Here is an 18,101-nt window from a genome sequence, read left to right as displayed (position 1 = left end):
GGAAATGGACGACATGATAGAATTACTCGAGCAACGTGCTGTGAAGAGATCCAGAGGCCAAGAGGATTCATTTTCCTCTAACAGTTCGCCATCTACTCATCTTCCTACTTCTGGCGTTTGGAAAGGCATTATAGACCAACATGTGATAGAGAAGGATGCTATGAAAATCAGCTACGAGAGAAATATCAAAAGGCTTCGCAAGAAGTGTCAGCTTGGAGTTGGATTATCATCGAACATGATTCCATAGATCTAGTTCCTTTCCGCTTATGATCTTTGGAATTGTATTTCCGATTGTAATCATTTTTATTAGTAAAACGAGATTTTAGTATATTGGAATGTTTTATCATTATGTTTGTAACTTATGTCTTAAAGTTCCTTGGAAAATAAATAATATAACATTTTGCATTTGCATATCATGCATCATGTTGCATCTTCGTCTTGCTTTGGGCAAGTTCGTCAGGGGTCTTATTTCTTTCTTGGTCTTCATTCAGACAAGTTGTCTCACCGGTACAATACTCGAGCTAATCAGTTGAAAAAGATGGACCACCTAGAGCAAGAGAATCGTGAGCTCCGTGAAGAGGTGACAACTTTGAGGGACGAATATGAGAGGCTTACTGCTATGATGGAAGCTTTGACGGTTGCTCAGAATTAGCCTCCACCTTATTCTCCGACTCCGCTTCAAAGGACCGTGATTTCTGAGATTGCCTCTACGCCCATCTTTGTGGCTCTCATCAGTTCTCCGCAATATCACATGCCTTCTGGTTTCCCTTGGGGCATGCCTCCCAACTTTGTGCTTGAGGGGTACCAACCTGAAGTTCCAGTGACTCAACTTGTGATGTATGTACCAACTCCCGTGGTTCATGTTGTTCCGTATGTTGAAGAACCTGTTTTTCACGCTGACCAAAGCGAGACTGTAGGTGTTTATGAGAATTGACGAGTTCCAAGATCAATTTCAGGCTATGCAGAAAGATTCAAGCTTTAAGGGGGAAAGATCTGTTTGGGAAGAATGTTCATGATTTATGTTTTGTCACTAATGTGAAGATTCCGCACAAGTTCAAGGTTCTGGATTTTGAAAAGTACAAAGTCAATTCTCGTCCTCTGAGTCATCTCTTGATGTACGCTCGAAAGGTTTCGACTCAGACTAACAATCATCAATTGATGATCCACTACTTTCAAGACAGTTTGACTGGGGCTGCTCTGAAATGGTATATGGGGCTCGACAATACTCAGATCCGAACGTTCAATGACCTAGGCGAGGCTTTTGTTCGCCAGTACAAATATAATGTTGATATGGTACCGGATAGGGATCAACTCTGTGCTATATCCCGCAAAGATAAAGAGACTTTTAAGGAGCACGCACAGAGGTGGCGAGGGATTGCTGAGGTTAGTCCTCCATTGGAGGAGAAAGAAATGACAAATCTGTTTTTGAAGACATTTAGTCCATTCTATTACGATCGGATGGTTGCGAGTATGCCTAATGACTTTATTGAAATGGTGAATATGGGTTTGAGGTTAGAAAAAGGTGTTCGTGAAAGACGGTTAAAAGAAGGTATTTCATCTGATGGTTCCAGAATGTATGGGAATGGTTTATCCAAGAAGAAGGAACACGATGCAAACACTTTCTCTGTTTCTAATTAAATTTATTAGACACTGCACTTATTTTGTTATTCATTTTAAATTGCAATTAGACTTTGTTCAAAATTTACTTAGATTTGTATTTTGTACTATTTTATTGTGTGAGATGATTATGTTTAAAATTTTCATTTAAAGATTAAACTTGTGAAATTATGATATTTTAAAATTTTTAATTTATTTAAGTATCGTGATTGTTTTTAAAGATCCAGTCATCCAGTTAAATCGAATTAATAATTATATATTTTTGTTAGAAAAATTGGTTTATAGAACCGAAACCAATAAATCAGTGATTTGATACTCTCATAAGTTTGATGACCATTCCAATTTTTAAAACATTAGTAATATCAGATAAGAATGCTATTTTTATATGAGAATGATAAGAATAACTATTAGTCTTTAGATTAAAACATTCATCTAAGGAACATGTGTATGTCTCTTTCATCATTTATTATTCATATGAAATAGACACACATATTCCTTAAATAAACTTTTTAATATAAAGACTAATAAATATTCTCATTATTATCATATAAAAATATTATTTTCATTCTCTCTCTCTCTCTCTCTCTCTCTCTCTCTCTCTCTCTCTCTCTCTCTCTCTCCTCTTCTCTCTCTCTCTCTCTCTCTCTCTCTCTCTCTCTCTCTCTCTCTCTCTCTCTCTCTCTCTCTCTCTCTCTCTCTCTCTCTCTCTCTCTCTCTCTCTCTCTCTCTCTCTCTCTCTCTCTCTCTCTCTCTCTCTCTCTCTCTCTCTCTCTCTCTCTCCATATATATATATATATATATATATATATATATAGATATATATATATATATATATATATATATATATATATATATATATATATATATATATATAAATATATATATATATATATATATAATCTTTATTCTAATATTAATAACATACCTTTACTAAAATGGAACACAAACAATTAAAACTATTTTGTTTTTTGCTTATAGTTTTTCTATTTATAGAGAAATTCAAACTATTTAATAAAGTAAAGTTGTTCTTTAAATGTCTAAAACAAAATATTTTTATTAATAGATACCAAAAATTACAATTATAAAATATGACAGTACTTTGCAATTCTTTATTTTTGTTTGATCTCGCAACCACATCAACTATAACCTTGTATGAATGTATTTTTAATATAAAAAGATAAACTACTACCAAATTTACATATAAATTCTGATTTAGAGTAATTAAATAAAGTTTTTTATATCCATAATGGTCATTTTAATCCTAATCATTTTATTAATTTCTTAATTTTCTTTTACTTTTTTAATATCATTCAACTTTTGTATTGAATGCACTATTGTTTTCAATGAACCATCTTTGCAAATGCCATTACTTCTTACACATAACTTTGTCAGTTGAAAGGAATAATTAATGATTAATTTTACTTAATTGGTTTACTTTTTTTTTCTATAAATCATTCATATTTTATGGTTCCCAATGATTCCTTCACTTTTCTATACTTTAAACATTAAATTTTTCTTTTTTTTATACATGGACTCTTCCCCTTTTTAAACTCTTCATATTTCATAATCCATATATTATAGTATAAGCAACTTTACAATACGATCGATTTCATAGAGAATGTAGTATTTGTTGAATTTAGTAGAAGATCAAAATGTAAAAATATTCTCAATTACTATTAATTCCTTTCTCTATTGGTTGTCCGTGGTGTTCTTCTTCATCTTCTTCATGGTGTTCTATATCATTTTCTTTAAACAATTGTTCATTATGTTAAAAAAAATATTTATACTCAACATAAATCTTAGATCTGTTTCATTTTCAAATTTGTAATTGTTATGAGTCATTTATTTTGGGTTATTATTATTCATGAGCTTCATGTTTTTGTTAATTATGTTGTGAGTGTTATTCATTTCAATAATTCTTCTTATGATTCTTTATTTTTGTATAGATTTTGAAGCATCTCATATGTAATTTTTTGCGATCTAGAAATTAGAGAGAATAAGCATATCAATGTTGATGAAAAACAAAACTTACACGAGCATTAGAAAAATAAGACTTATTTACCTTCATCCCCGTTAATAAAATTGTTATAATAATGAAAAGTAAGATTGCAAATTGATTCTCTTTGTTTAGATTTTGGTGTTTTTGTTTATTTAAGTTTAATTTTAGTAAATCTCAAAATTATTTCTACTACTACATGATCACTATTGTAAAAATTTGTCATTTTTTATTTGATCTATATATATAAGGTTTGTTTAGAATCCAAATTCTTCTCCTTTAAATATGATTGTTTAGATACATCTAAATAACGTGCATTCTTATTAAATATATTGTTCAAGACAATATAGATCTCATAATAGTTGTCTTACAAGCAAGGTTTAAAACCTTTGAATGCAAGTATATTTTAGGTAGTTTTTCATTTCACCAAAAAATGTGGCAGGAGTATATAGTTAAGTTCATAGTTCTGTTTTTGCTATGATATGAAATCATTCACATATTTCTACTTTTCAAATGATTTATTATACCTTTTATATTTTAATGTTTGTTGGCTTTTTTTTTGAATAATACTTTCATGACTTTTTTAAATCCATGAATCACTCATAAATTGAAATGATTAAATAATAATTAAAAGTGTTTTTAATTATCATAAAGGTATTAAGTATGTAATAAATTGTAATTAAGAAAAATATTGACATTTTAGTAGAATTTATGTTATATTTTTTATGAATAAAGAAATGAATAGGTTTGAATACATATCTAAAGAAATAACTATAATACTAAATAACTTTATAGATATTAAAGAGAGAAATGAATAGCATTTATACTAAAAAAAAATATTACAAATATTTGGTTTTAAAATATATCATTTTTGTGAGCTAGCCGTCACGGCCACTAACAGGGTTTCTCACCTCACGTGAAATGGCTCCTCGATCAGTTAAAAAAACACTGTACATGACTACTCGCCACTGTGAGCTAGCCCTCACCCCCAAAAACTATAATATATCTATTAAAATTTCTGAGTCTCTTTGCCCTTGTAGGGGAACAGCACACCATGTACCTTTTGGATAGTAAACATTAAAAAATGATGTGTGTTTAGAAAATATTTCTTGTCGGAATTCATATTCCTCCTGAGATGATTATTCCTTAAACAAGAGTTATGCCCTAATACCCCTTATTGATCTTAAGACTTCACACACAAAAGGAGGGGGATGAATTATGTGGTTTGAAAAAATTTGATTACCACCTTTTTGACTTGAGACTTCACACAAGAGGGCGGGGATTAATTGTGTGGTTCTAAAAAATAGGAAGTCAACCTTTGGGATTAAGGTGACAAAAAAGAAGGTAAAGTTACGAGGGAGAGAGGCAAACAAATGAAACTTATCAAACATAACCCTTATATCATCTTCAAAGAAAAGTTGTTTAAAGAAAATGAAAAGTTGAAGAAATCAGGTCTAGGGCTCTTATTGGGGACTCATTGATATAAGTGAATAAAAAGATTGAAGATTGATAAAAGTTTTAATAGGAGCCGACACATTATTTGCCCCTGTGTGGATGGAGTACATATCCTTTTTAAAGTCATTGTCAGTTAGTTAATCTTAAGTTTTTTGCAATTATACATTTTTATAAATTTTGTTTCTCCTATTGTAATATTTATATAAAACGGGAGAACTGAAATTATTGATTCAAATATTAAAAAAAAAATTATAAACTACTTTTGTAAAAGTTATATGAAACGGAAAAACTAAAATTATTAATTCAAATATTAAAAAATCAAAAATGTATTAATCATTAGTTATATGAAACGAAGAGATCATTGGTCTGATCTGATTTTTGAATCAAATAAGCTATTGAACCAGTGGGTACCGGTTAGAACTGGTTAAAACAAAAGAACCAGCGGTTTTAGAAAACGGTCGGGTTAAATGCTTATTTTTTTTCCTCCGACAAAACGATGTTGTTTTGATAATTTAAAAAAATTAAAATATAAATAGACTTTGTTCAAAACTTACTTAGAACAACTTTCTCTTCTTATAATTAAATTTATTAGACACTGCACTTATTTGCACTTATTTTGTTATTCAATTTAAATTGCAATTAGACTTTGTTAAAAATTTACTTAGATTTGTATTTTGTACTATTTTGTTGTGTGGGATGATTATGTTTAAAATTTTCATTTAAAGAATCAACTTGTGAAATTATGATATTTTGAAAATTTTAATTTATTTAAGTATCGTGATTATTTTTAGAGCTCCAGTCATCCACTTCGATCGAATTAATAATTATGTATTTTTGTTAGAAAAATGAGTTTATTCAACTGAGCTACAATTTAATCTGATTTTGTCATGCAACTCGACCAATTTAATCTCCTTATTTGAAGTGCATCCCATAATGGTCTCTTACTAACGCTGAATCCCTGACAAGTTATCTTGAACCCGATATCCCTTTTTAAGACCAAATATACTTGATTTATCTTCTACCCTTCCTTTGGCGTTTACATGCATTACTTGGAATAGGAAGTCGAGTCCTCGGTTGTCCTCTTACACTTCGCCACTGTCTTAGATTCTACAAAGATGTTAAACGTCCTCCTCTCTCAAGCCCTCAACTACTTGGAAGATATCATTCTGTACATACTCTCTAAAATACTCCTGTTGTTCCAGTATGCCCTACTGACCTTAGAAGTCGAAACACTGATGCACTTCCTCACTTCCAGAACTTATGGCATATGTGCAACATAATCGTACTTTCTCCTTCACTGTGTGCAATTACTCACAATACTCATTCCATACTAGTGGTTCAATCTCGTTCTACTAGCAGATTCACATATTTCTCAAAACTCTGACAAATTCATCTAATAGAAATTCTCAACTTCCTGACTCCATTAGCACTACAGAATTGCTTGAGCCATACACCACCCCTCAATTCCGCATCACCAGAACCACAACTCCTATTGAAACATCAACTAAACTAATAGGTTTTCCTTCATTCCTAACTTTTGGCTTGAGCCTACCCTCAAAGCACAAGTTCCACCAACACATTAGAGTCCTCGTGGTCGCTCAACCATGATCATTCCTACTATGCATATAGAACTAGGTTGATCAGGCCCAATACTACATATAATGATATTAAGAATCATGTTGGCTAAACACACATATGAGGCAGGAATAGATTTACTTATGAAGTTTCAAGGCTAGGTCGAGAATCGACCTGCTCTGATACCAACTGTAATAACCCATATAATATATATCTAGAATAACATCATACAAGTGTTAAATTTTGGTATTGTCACAACATAAGTGCCTAATGCCATCATTATATGCACATGTCCAAACTAAAAACATCAATGACACATGTTATACAACAGTGTCTAAATAATAAAAATCTAAGAACTATGTACAATAATTTCATTATACACAACTCCACAGCGGAATATCACAATAACTGCATCCCTGGGAACATCAATAAAGAACTTCTCTTGAATTCAACATGCAAGGAATACTTGAAAAATAACAATGATAATGGGATGAGATAATAATCTCAGCGAGTTCTCCTATCCTATGGGTCCACTCGGCTCTACAGGGTTTCTAATCGATTCTAACTCAAGTATTCACCTATCGTTACTTGTGCATCACTCGCACCATGTAAGTAGGACTTGAGCAACAGAAGGATATCCGCAATGTATGGAAATATGTCACTTGAGTTCACATAACTCAATAAATCACTATTTAGATTCATGAATCATCGATCCCCAACCGAACCTACGTCTAGGCCAAGGCTTGATTCACGTATGCTCGTATGATTCAACTTTCATGGTGGATATCAGGTTCCCCTATAGGACTCGAACCCACTTTTAAGAACCGTCACTCGTATGGGACTTAAATCCACTTTGAGTATATTTCACCATATGGGATTCTAACTCACTTAGGTGTCCACCTTTACCCCGTGTATGTCATGGTTGGAACTCAAACCCAATTGAATCATGTTAATGAAGGAGAATTGCCATCCAAGGCGCAGCGGAATATAAAAATTTCTCCTTTAATGATCCTTACGAATGAGCATGATCAGTGATAGAATCGTTACCTCTTGTGGCGATTCAAACCTTTGGTGCAGATCTTTGACAATGATCAACCTTTGATACAGATCCACGGGGCGATCACGAACGTTGAACAATGACAACGTCTCTACTCAGTCCACACGAACGGATTCCTTCAATCGCAGTGCTAGCTGTTTGTGAGTGAAGGCTTTGAGTGAGAGAGAGAGAGATACGAAATTCCAACTCTTCAGTTGTGTTGTCTGGAGTGTGAATGCTTCTACCCAAGGGGTTCTATTTATAGAACCACTTGTGTGGGCTTCAAGCCAAAAAGCCCACTTAAGTGCATTTTGGCCCATATCTCAGAATATGCCAAAATCACTTAAGTATTTGGTACTTTACCATATTTCGTATTCTTCTTAAGTACACCGTACCTTACGATGTTCCTTAATTATTCTATCTCTCATCAATCCGTCCTTTGTGTGTGACCCTATAGGTTTTCGCGGCGTTGGCAATTATATTAAATCATGCATTTAACATAATAAACAGTGAGCGGTATCTAGCAACACATCACTGCTACCCAAGTCACGAAAATGTCATGTGATCTGACAAAACCTCCTGTGATAATAATTATGTGTATAATTACCCCTTTGCCCTTATGTCTATATTGAACACAAGGTATAGACCATGTCACCCTTGTCCAGTTCAATATTGGGCCCATAGACATTTATCCTGTTAAGCAGGATTGGCAAATTCCATCTAGGACACTCATGTCCCTCAGCATGCTTCGTGGAGTACCTATCAACTGCCTTTATGGTTATCCAGTTACGGACAACGTTGGATCAGCAATAAAGCACTCGACTCTACATCTAGGATCCATAGTGGTTTCAGGTCGAAGAGTGGTATACACTATTATCACCATGAGAATAACTTATGACACTTTGCATAACTTTCTATATAGTATTCTCATAGCGGGTCAATCCAGTATGAATATTACTCTTAATATTCATACCTATGTTTAAGACTTGATAACTCTTTATCCATGATCCATGAGACGTGATCATCAGTCTACAAACATAATAGTCTCCATGCTTTAATGTTATCCCATTTCATGATAAAGCTTGACTACGGACATTTTAAGAATAGTGTCCTTATGTTTAATGTGATCTCATGATTAAGTCATACTTGATACATTAAATGGACTATCTATTCCAGGGACTTTATTAAACAAACATAATAAAGAAAAATGCCTTTTTATTATTAATAAATAATTCGATACAAGTACCAAAAGTATTGGCCTCTAGGGCTTACACCAACAGTTAATGTATCATTAATGTGATTACTTGTCCATTGTACACACCGTGATACGATTACGTCCAAGCATCACTATCTAAATCATTTCATGACTTAAGTTATCTTTCTAAGTCATTTACCTAGTATTCTCCTAGGTTTACCTCACTCATAAGATTTAGTCATATTATTGTGTAACTAATACAATCATAAGCTCTTAATCATTCATGCACACACACAAGTACCACAACCAACAACATATATATCATACGTTAAAGTCCATAAGATGACATGACATGCTACAAGGTTCATAGGTAAGGTTATCAGTCAACCCGTCGCAATCTAACTCATTCCACTTCCAAGTTTCAAACACCATATGTCTAATCATCCTAAGATGGGGGTTCATCAGACAAAAAGGCAAAGAATTAGTGGAATAAGTCATATAGACATCTCTCTATATAATAGGTCTCTATGTTAGCTTCCTAACACATCCATCCCTTCATCAATACGATTTATCAAACTCATTAACTGATGATTCTAACCTAGTCGGGATTTTAGGTTCAAACACACACAAACTCATATAAATCGACCAATTAATGTTAATCTAATGCATACATATCATGATATAAGTTATAATACGTCCAAGGTGGTTTATAACACATGGAAGAAGTGGTTTTATGCAAAACAAGACAGAAGCAATCAATTGAGTTGGGAGCCAATCAATTGCATGACGTTTCTGTAAAATATTTTTCACAAAATTGACAAGACCAATCGATTGGGCACTGTAGCCGATCAATTGACATCAGTAAAATTAAGCTTTTTCTTCATAGAATCGTGAGCCAAGTGATTGGTTCTGCAACTTTTCAGCAACCAATCGATTAACACCTGCATAATCTCCAAAAATACCTCTTCTAAAGACTATTTCTTCCAACTTTAATCATACCCAACCATTCTAAAACATATATTATAATGAATTTATGTGATTAACCTCCATAACTTCAACAATAAAACACATAAGCACCAAGCAATCAAAGACAACAACTTCAACAACAACATGGTACCAACACATAAAACATATATTATAAAACATATATTATAATAAATTTATGTGATTAACCTCCATAACTTCAATGAGAAATATGAACAACAACAATTTCATCATAGATTCATACAAATCCTAACTTCCAAAACATAGATTATATTCCCCTAAAGGCTAATTCATATCTAGAACTCACCTTGTAGAGGAAGAAGATGAACTTTGGTGAAGAAGATGAGCTGACATCATGGTGTTGATGATGATGGTGATGATGATGACTTCCATAGCTATCTTCTTCTTCTTCTTCCATTTCTTTTCCTTTTCTCCCCTCTCTTCTCTTCTTTCTTTCTTTATTGATAACTCTTTCTTCTCATTTCTATTCTTATTCTTATCCTTTCTTTTTCTTTCTCCTTATCCACCACACATATATACTAATATATATATATATATATATAATATATATATATATATATATATATATAATATATATATATATATATATATATATATATATATATATATATATATATATATATATGTATATAATAATATTAAGTAGTAATACAAAATATCTCAATTGATATTTTATCTTCAAGTACCAATTGACCAATTATTAATGTTATCAAAATATTTATTCTTATACTTATTAATAATGGTTTTTCTCTTTTAATAAAGATTGATCTCTTCAGAGTCCACTTGTTACTCTATTGGTCCCAACTAATAACACTTAGAGCACATAGGAGCTCAAATTGTTACAACTGATAATATATAGAGTACATAGGAACTCAGTTGGTCTCAACTGACTACCAATTAAGCACATAAGAGCTCAAATTGTTACAAATGATTTTGAATCCTTATTCTAATATTAATAACAGACCTTTAATAAAATGGAACACAAAGAATTAAAACTATTTTTTTTGGCTTAGAGTTTTTCTATTTAGAGAAATCCAAACCATTTAATAAAGTAAAGTTGTTCTTTAAATTTTTATAACAAAGTATTTTAAGTAATGAATACCAAAAATTAAAATTATAAACTATGATAATACTTTGCAATTCGTCGTTTTTGTTTGATCTCGCAACCACACCAACTGTAACCATATGTGAATCTACTTTTAATATAATAAAATAAACTTTTATGAAATTTATGTATTAATCCTGATTAAGAGTATTTAAACAAAAAAATTTATATCCTTAATGGTCATTTTCATCCTCATCACTTTATTAATTTCTTAATTAATCATGTGTGATTCTACCTTTGTATTGAATGCACTATTGTTTCCAATAAATTATTTTTATAAATGTCGTTACTTCTTACATGTAACTTTGCAAATGTCAAGAAAAAATTAAAGATTAATTTGACTCTGTATAAAGGTTAAAATAAGATTGGTTTACTTTTTTCTCTAAACAATACATATTTTATCGCTCCCAATGATTCCTTCACTTTTCTATACTTCATACATTAACTTTTTCTTTCTTTATACACGGCTTCTTCTGCTTTTTAAACTCTCCCTATTTAATAACCAATACATGATATCATTTGCAAGTTTACAGTACCATCAATTTCACTTAGAATGTAGCATTTGTTGAATTTAGTAGAACATCAAAAGGTAAAAAAATATCAGAATAATTGGTTGTTTGTGGTGTTCTTCCTCATCTTCTTCGTGGTGTTCTATATCATTTTCTTCAAACAACTTTTCATTATCCTAAAATTTTGATTTATACTCAACACAAATCCTTAGATCCGTTTCGATTTTAAATTTGTAATTGCTATGAGTCATTTATTTTGGGTTGATTATTATTCATCATCTTCATGTTTTCGTTAATTATGTTGTTGTATGTGAGTGTTATTCATCTAAATAATTCTTCTCCATATGATTTTTCATATTTTAATAGATTTTGATGCATCTCAATGTTGATGCTAGAAAAATAAAGCTGACATGAGTATTAGAACGATATTCAACCACACACCCCTATCTTAGCCTTAATAAAATCCTTATGACTCCATAATCTCCTTATTTAAGTGCATCCCATAATGGTCTCTTACTAACGTTGAATCCCTGACAAGTTATCCTGAACCTGATATCCCTTTTTAAGACCAAATATACTTGATTTATCTTCTAACCTTCCTTTGGAGTTTACATGTATCACTCGGATTCTTATAAAGATGTTAAACGTCCTCCTCTCTCAAGCCCTCAACTACTTGGAAGATATCATTTTGTACATACTCTCTAAAATACTCTCATTGTTCCAATATGCCCTACTGACCTTAGAAGTCGAAATACCAATGCACTACCTCACTTCCAGAACTTATGACATATGTGCAACATAATCGTCCTTTCTTCTTCACTATATGGAATTATTCACAATACTCATTCCATACTAGTGGTTAAATCTTGTTCTACTGGAAGATTCACATATTTCTCAAAACTCTGACAAATTCATCTGATAGAAATTCTCAACTTCCCGACTCCATTAACACTACAGGTTTGCTTGAGCATGTTGGTGTAAGCCCTAGAGGCCAATACTTTTATTACTTGTATCAAATTATTTATTAATAATAAAAAGACTTTTTTTCTTTATTATATTTGTTTAATAAAGTCCCTAGAATAGCTAGTTTGTTTAATGTATCAAGTGTGACTTAATCATGAGATCTCATTAAACATAAGGACATTATTCTTAAAGTATCCGTAGTCGAGCTTTGTTGTGAAGTGGGATAACATTAAAGCATTAAGACTATTATGTATATAGGTTGATGATCACATCTCATGGATCATGGATAAGGAGTTATCAAGTCTTAAACATAGGTATGAATATTCTGAGTACTATTTATACTGGATTGACCCGCTATGAGAATACTATATGGAATGTTATGCAAAGTGTCATAAGTTATTCTCATGGTGATAGTGGTATATACCACCCTTCGACTTGAAACCACTATGGACCCTAGATGTAGAGTCGAGTTTTTTTATTATTGATCAAACATTGTTTGTAACTGGATGAACATAAAGACAGTTGATGGGTACTCCACGGATCATGCTGAGGGACATGAGTGACCTAGATGGAATTTGCCCATCCTGCGTAACATGATAAATGTCTAAGGGCCCAATATTGAACTGGATAAGGATGACACGATCTATTTCTTATATTCAATATAGACATAAGGGTAAAAGGGTAATTATACACACAAGTATTATCACACAAAGGGATTTGTCAGATCACATGACATTTTCGTGCCTTGGGTAGCAGTGATATGTTGCTAGATATCGCTCACTGTTTATTATGTCAAATACGTGATTTAATATAATTTACAATGTCGCGAAAAGGGTCACACACAAAAGGACAGATTAATGAGAGATAAAGTAAATAAGGAACACCGTAAGGTACGTTGCACTTAAGTGAATTGTGGAATATCGTAAGGTACGGTGCACTTAAGTAGAATACGAAATGTGGTAAGGTACCACGCACTTAAGTGATTTTTTGGTATACCATAAGATATGGGCCACATAACTTAAGTGGGCTTTTTAGCTTGCAGCCCACATAAGTGGTTCTATAAATAGAACCCTTTTGCAGAAGCATTTCATTAGATGAAAATTTCGTTACTCTCTCTCTCTCTCTCTCTCTCTCTCTCTCTCTCTCTCTCTCTCTCACACACACACACACACACACACACACACACTCAAAGCCTTCATTCACAACAGCTAACACTGAGACTGAAGGAATTCGTTCGTGTGGACTGAGTAGAGGCGTTATCACCATTCAACGTTTGTGATCACTCCTTAGATCTACATCAAAGGTTTCAATCACCACAAGAGATAATAATTTCTATCACTGATCATGCCCATTCGTAAGGATCACTAAAGTAGAAAATTTTAATTTTCGCTGCGTTTTGGATCGCCATTCTCCTTCAGTGGTGTCAAAGGCACTTACAAAACCATGCATCTGATAGCTGTTTATTTTCTCTATTTTCTATATTAATACGATTAAAAGACATAATGAATTAAATAATAAATGAGTAATTAAATTTGGCATCATGTGTTTACGATTTGGATGATTGATGTCGACTATGCTTCGGAATCCGATGTTAGTATGGTGAAGCAACGATACATCGATCGTTCATAGGTTATACAATTGAGATCGATCAAGTTATATATATAATATAAGTAACTCTGATGCAAAACACGGTATATATGATATATTGTTTTTATTTCGTTCATTCAAACACGTAATGATTGATATTCCTTTGAGAGGTCAATAGTCATTTGCTTAGGAATCTGACATTAGTATGGTGAAGCAATGGCGTGTTGATCAATCATATTGAATTATCAATCGAGGCGTGTTTGACGGTATTAAATTGCTGCATTAGGGTTCATGACGGTACAAGGGTTATGTTGTCAAAGAGTTAGGCGATTAGGGTTGTAACTGCACAAGAGTTGTGCTTTAAAGTATCAAGTGTTTATGCGAAAAACGGTGTTGATTTCAAATGAATTTTTCATTAAAATTTTGCGTCGGGGCACTGCCCATATAACCCCGCAGCGGAACCCTCGGCTAACTCTGCGTAGTGTGATCAATCGCCGAAATTTAATTTGGTTTATTTAATTAATAGAATTTAAATTAATAATAATAATGTGTTTATTATTATTTTCATGTGGTGATCGACTATGACCTTAGTTTTCCTTTATTTTGTTTTTGGGATTTTAATATACAACTTACGTGTCGTGCCTCTCTTTTAATCTCTTAATGTAACTTCTTTTCTCATCTCACTCCCTCATATGTAAAACGAGTTTCTTTTATGTAATGTAATGTTATGAAGAAAGATAAGAATACAATATCAAAGGAGGACAACCTTGAAGATCTTGCTTAGAGAAGCTTAGATCGTTATTAGGTTAGCTTAGGTTCTCTCATTGGCTTGGGAGAACAATTGCGCTAGGGGTCATAACTGTTTCATTTTGTATGTATGTTGATGCATATGAGAGACGATTTATATGACAAATAATCCGGTGAGATCATAATGATAACATGAAACTATATCACATTTTAGGACTTAATTCAATTAAATTATATTATTATTTGCTTCAATTTATTTCATTTTACTCGATATTACTCGGTATTTCCTTTCTATTTATCTCAGGTAGTTTATTTGAAGCACAAGTAAAAAAGGGAAGAAAAGGAGGTGCAGAAAGAAGTTTTTGGAAACAAATATCAAAAGTCAAAGCCCAGCCCAAAAAAGCACAGGCGTTGTGCCTGTGACGAGCGTCACGCTATGCACACTCTTGTGACGAGCGTCACACATGGTGTGACGGACGTCACACCATTCCCCTATATTTTTGCCTTCAGAGACGTTGAGTCCTATTTGCACGCCTAACCATTCGCTACGTGAAGACCTTTGACGCGGACTACTTTTGGAAACCGTTACAGAAAGTACCAGTATAAATATCAGCTTTGCAAACCCTGCAGAGGGTCCACACTTTTTCCAGCTTTCGCTTTTTCGCATTTTTTCTTTTCCAGCAGCTTAAGCATATTTTTACAGCAATACTTGTACGAGTTTTATATTGTTTTCCCTTGAAATTTCTATTTTCCTTTTTAGCATTTAGTTAATTCTTTTTCGCACAATAGTTTCTACACCGGAAACTGTTGTGTACCTTTTACCGGATCTAACCTTACGTTAGAATCTAGTTTTTTTATTCCTTCGCTTTTATTTTCCTGCCTGATTGAAGAATTCAAGAACAGATCCAACCGACCTGTGGTGGAGTGTTCAAGACTGCTATTTAATTTCTCAGGTTCTTTAATTATTGTTTGAATTTATATATGCCCTGTTTTACTGTTTATTTATATTATTTGCCTGAGATGAATCTGTTTATGCATGATATTTATTTAAGTCTGTTTAGTATGTCTGGCTAAATTATTTAGGTATCGGTATGTAAAGTAAGCGGAATGAAGGAATCAAAACTAAGTTGGTTTAATTAAGTTTAAAATTAAAATCAATCTTTTTACGGTCTCAATTTACAGGTTTAATAACAAAGTTTTTGTACGAAAGTAAAAGACATAAAGAAGTTAAAATCAATAGAGCGAGAGTTTGAGTTTTTGACTGGACAGTGTAAATTGGACATTAATTCTAGATCAGGGCGAGAGCAATTTTTAGAGTTAATTAAATTCTAATCTTTTTCAAAAAGTATTTTTAAAGATTGAATGTGAGGACGAGAGTTAAGCATTTGAATTTAATTATATAACCTAAGTCAACAGAGCGAGAGTTTGAGATAAGGGTGTTTAAACGATTAGTGTTTTCTTAAAAAGAGTTTCTACGGATTCTATTGTTTTCAAAAAGTGGTTTTTGACTTAACTATAAGTGACAGCTACGTTAATATAAAATCATAGTTTATTCAACAGAGCGAGAGTTTGAGATAAAACTTTTAATCAATAGCGTCAACTGAAAAGATTTATTTTAAAACCAAGAAACCAACAAAGAATTGATTCCCTAATTACGACGAACTGCATACCGATATCCGCTTATTAGATATTTATTTTAGATCTTATTTTAGTTTTAGCTTTTCCCCCAAACAATCAAAGTATTACCTGCCTTAGCTTTACGAAGTAACCTTAGATAACGGTATATTGATTCATAAGTCCCTGTGGGATCGATATCTTTTAAAACTACGCGATAGAACTGTGCACTTGCAGTTTGTACCCCAAATTCGACTCATAAAGTCGCGATCACATAATAATTGCAAATTCCCTCAAATTAAATATTAAGTTTATGCTTTCCAAGCTTTAGCACTCACCAAGACTAGTATCGAATAATGTAGGTTTCGCCTACACGAGGTTCGTGTTCTATATTAGTAAGGTGCGATGGGATAATTATAATAACCAATTGCTAAAACAATGGGTCAAAATTAAATAAACAAATTATAATAAGATTATATACGTTTTGAAGCAAGAGTTTGAAATGATTCATATGATGGATTGAAATAAGGAGTTATTCATCCAACTAAAATATTTGAGAGTTGTATTAGATACAATTGGAAGAAGTTCCTACCTAAATAACCTAGTTTTGTGTAATCCTCCTACGCAGACTTAAAGCAAAGTGAAATGTGGATCTCGACCCACTAGAAAATCTTCCAACGGGATTTTCCGAATTAAATGGTGAGGGTTATTTATTTTGAGTAAAATAGTGGAAGCATATTTAATTAAAGGCCTAATTAAATATGTTATTTTAGTGATACTTATATTTTTCATATTTTTCATGTGGATTACCATAAAAAAAACAAACACATCTAACAACATTTTGCAATCAATCCTTGATAAGAAAAAATTGTCTGGGACAAATTTTTTGGATTGACACCGAAATTTGAGGATTATCCTCAAGCATGATAGAAAGATGTATGTCTTAAAGAAACCTGTTCCTGAAAAGGAACCTCCTAGTTCTACACCTAAGGCCGACAGAGATGCTTATAAGAAACACGTTGATGATGCCAATGAAACTGCTTGTTGTCGCATCCGCGAAAAACAACCGGCGGGAAAAACAAACAAACAGAGCCGCCACCGTGCGTTATTTATCCCAAAGGAGGGAAAGGAAACGCTCGAAGTAAACCTGGAAAGGAAATAGTCTTACGACCGGAGATTGTTAGGATCGGGAGTCGGTTACGCAAGGGGAAGGTATTAGCACCCCCTCACGTCCGTCGTACTCGACGGGATCCACGCTCAAAAGAATAGAATAAGGTTGCTAAGTAACTGCTCAAAAGAATGCGCACACACTGGAATAAGCACACAGGTGAAGGAAGACGGAGGAAGGAGACTCGGCAGGATGTCGCATCCTGGGCCTACGTAGTTTGTCAGAAACAAACATCATAGTCAACGTAGTTCGGGGAAATGGGAAACGGACTCGCTAGGATATCGCATCCTATGCCTACGTATCTCATCTGGAATGAGAATTAGAGCTACCGTAGTTCGGCTAACGCACGCCGAAACAAAACACACGCACAGACGCTGAGACATCAAAACAAACACACAAATGGAAACAGACTGCCAATGGCTGGTCTTACGTCCGACTCCAAACAACAAACACAAACAAGGAAACCGAATGCCAATCGCTGGACTTACATCAGACTCCAAGCACACAAACACAAACAGGAAACCGACTG

At 33.0% G+C, this 18,101-nt stretch overlaps 1 protein-coding gene across 1 annotated transcript; it reads left to right on the top strand.

Annotated features, from left to right (window-relative positions):
• Positions 1–751: 751 nt before the first annotated feature.
• LOC127081488 (uncharacterized) lies at positions 752–1,638 on the top strand. The gene is made up of 2 exons (XM_051021742.1): positions 752–870; positions 957–1,638. Exons 1-2 carry the CDS (start codon positions 752–754, stop codon positions 1,636–1,638), a joined length of 801 nt encoding a protein of 266 aa, XP_050877699.1.
• The last annotated feature ends 16,463 nt before the right edge of the window (positions 1,639–18,101 follow it).

Source organism: Lathyrus oleraceus, chromosome 5 (assembly GCF_024323335.1).
Source record: "Lathyrus oleraceus cultivar Zhongwan6 chromosome 5, CAAS_Psat_ZW6_1.0, whole genome shotgun sequence".
NCBI lineage: Eukaryota > Viridiplantae > Streptophyta > Magnoliopsida > Fabales > Fabaceae > Lathyrus > Lathyrus oleraceus.
Note: the sequence above shows the minus strand (reverse complement) of the source record. Positions and strands in the feature narration are given on the sequence as shown.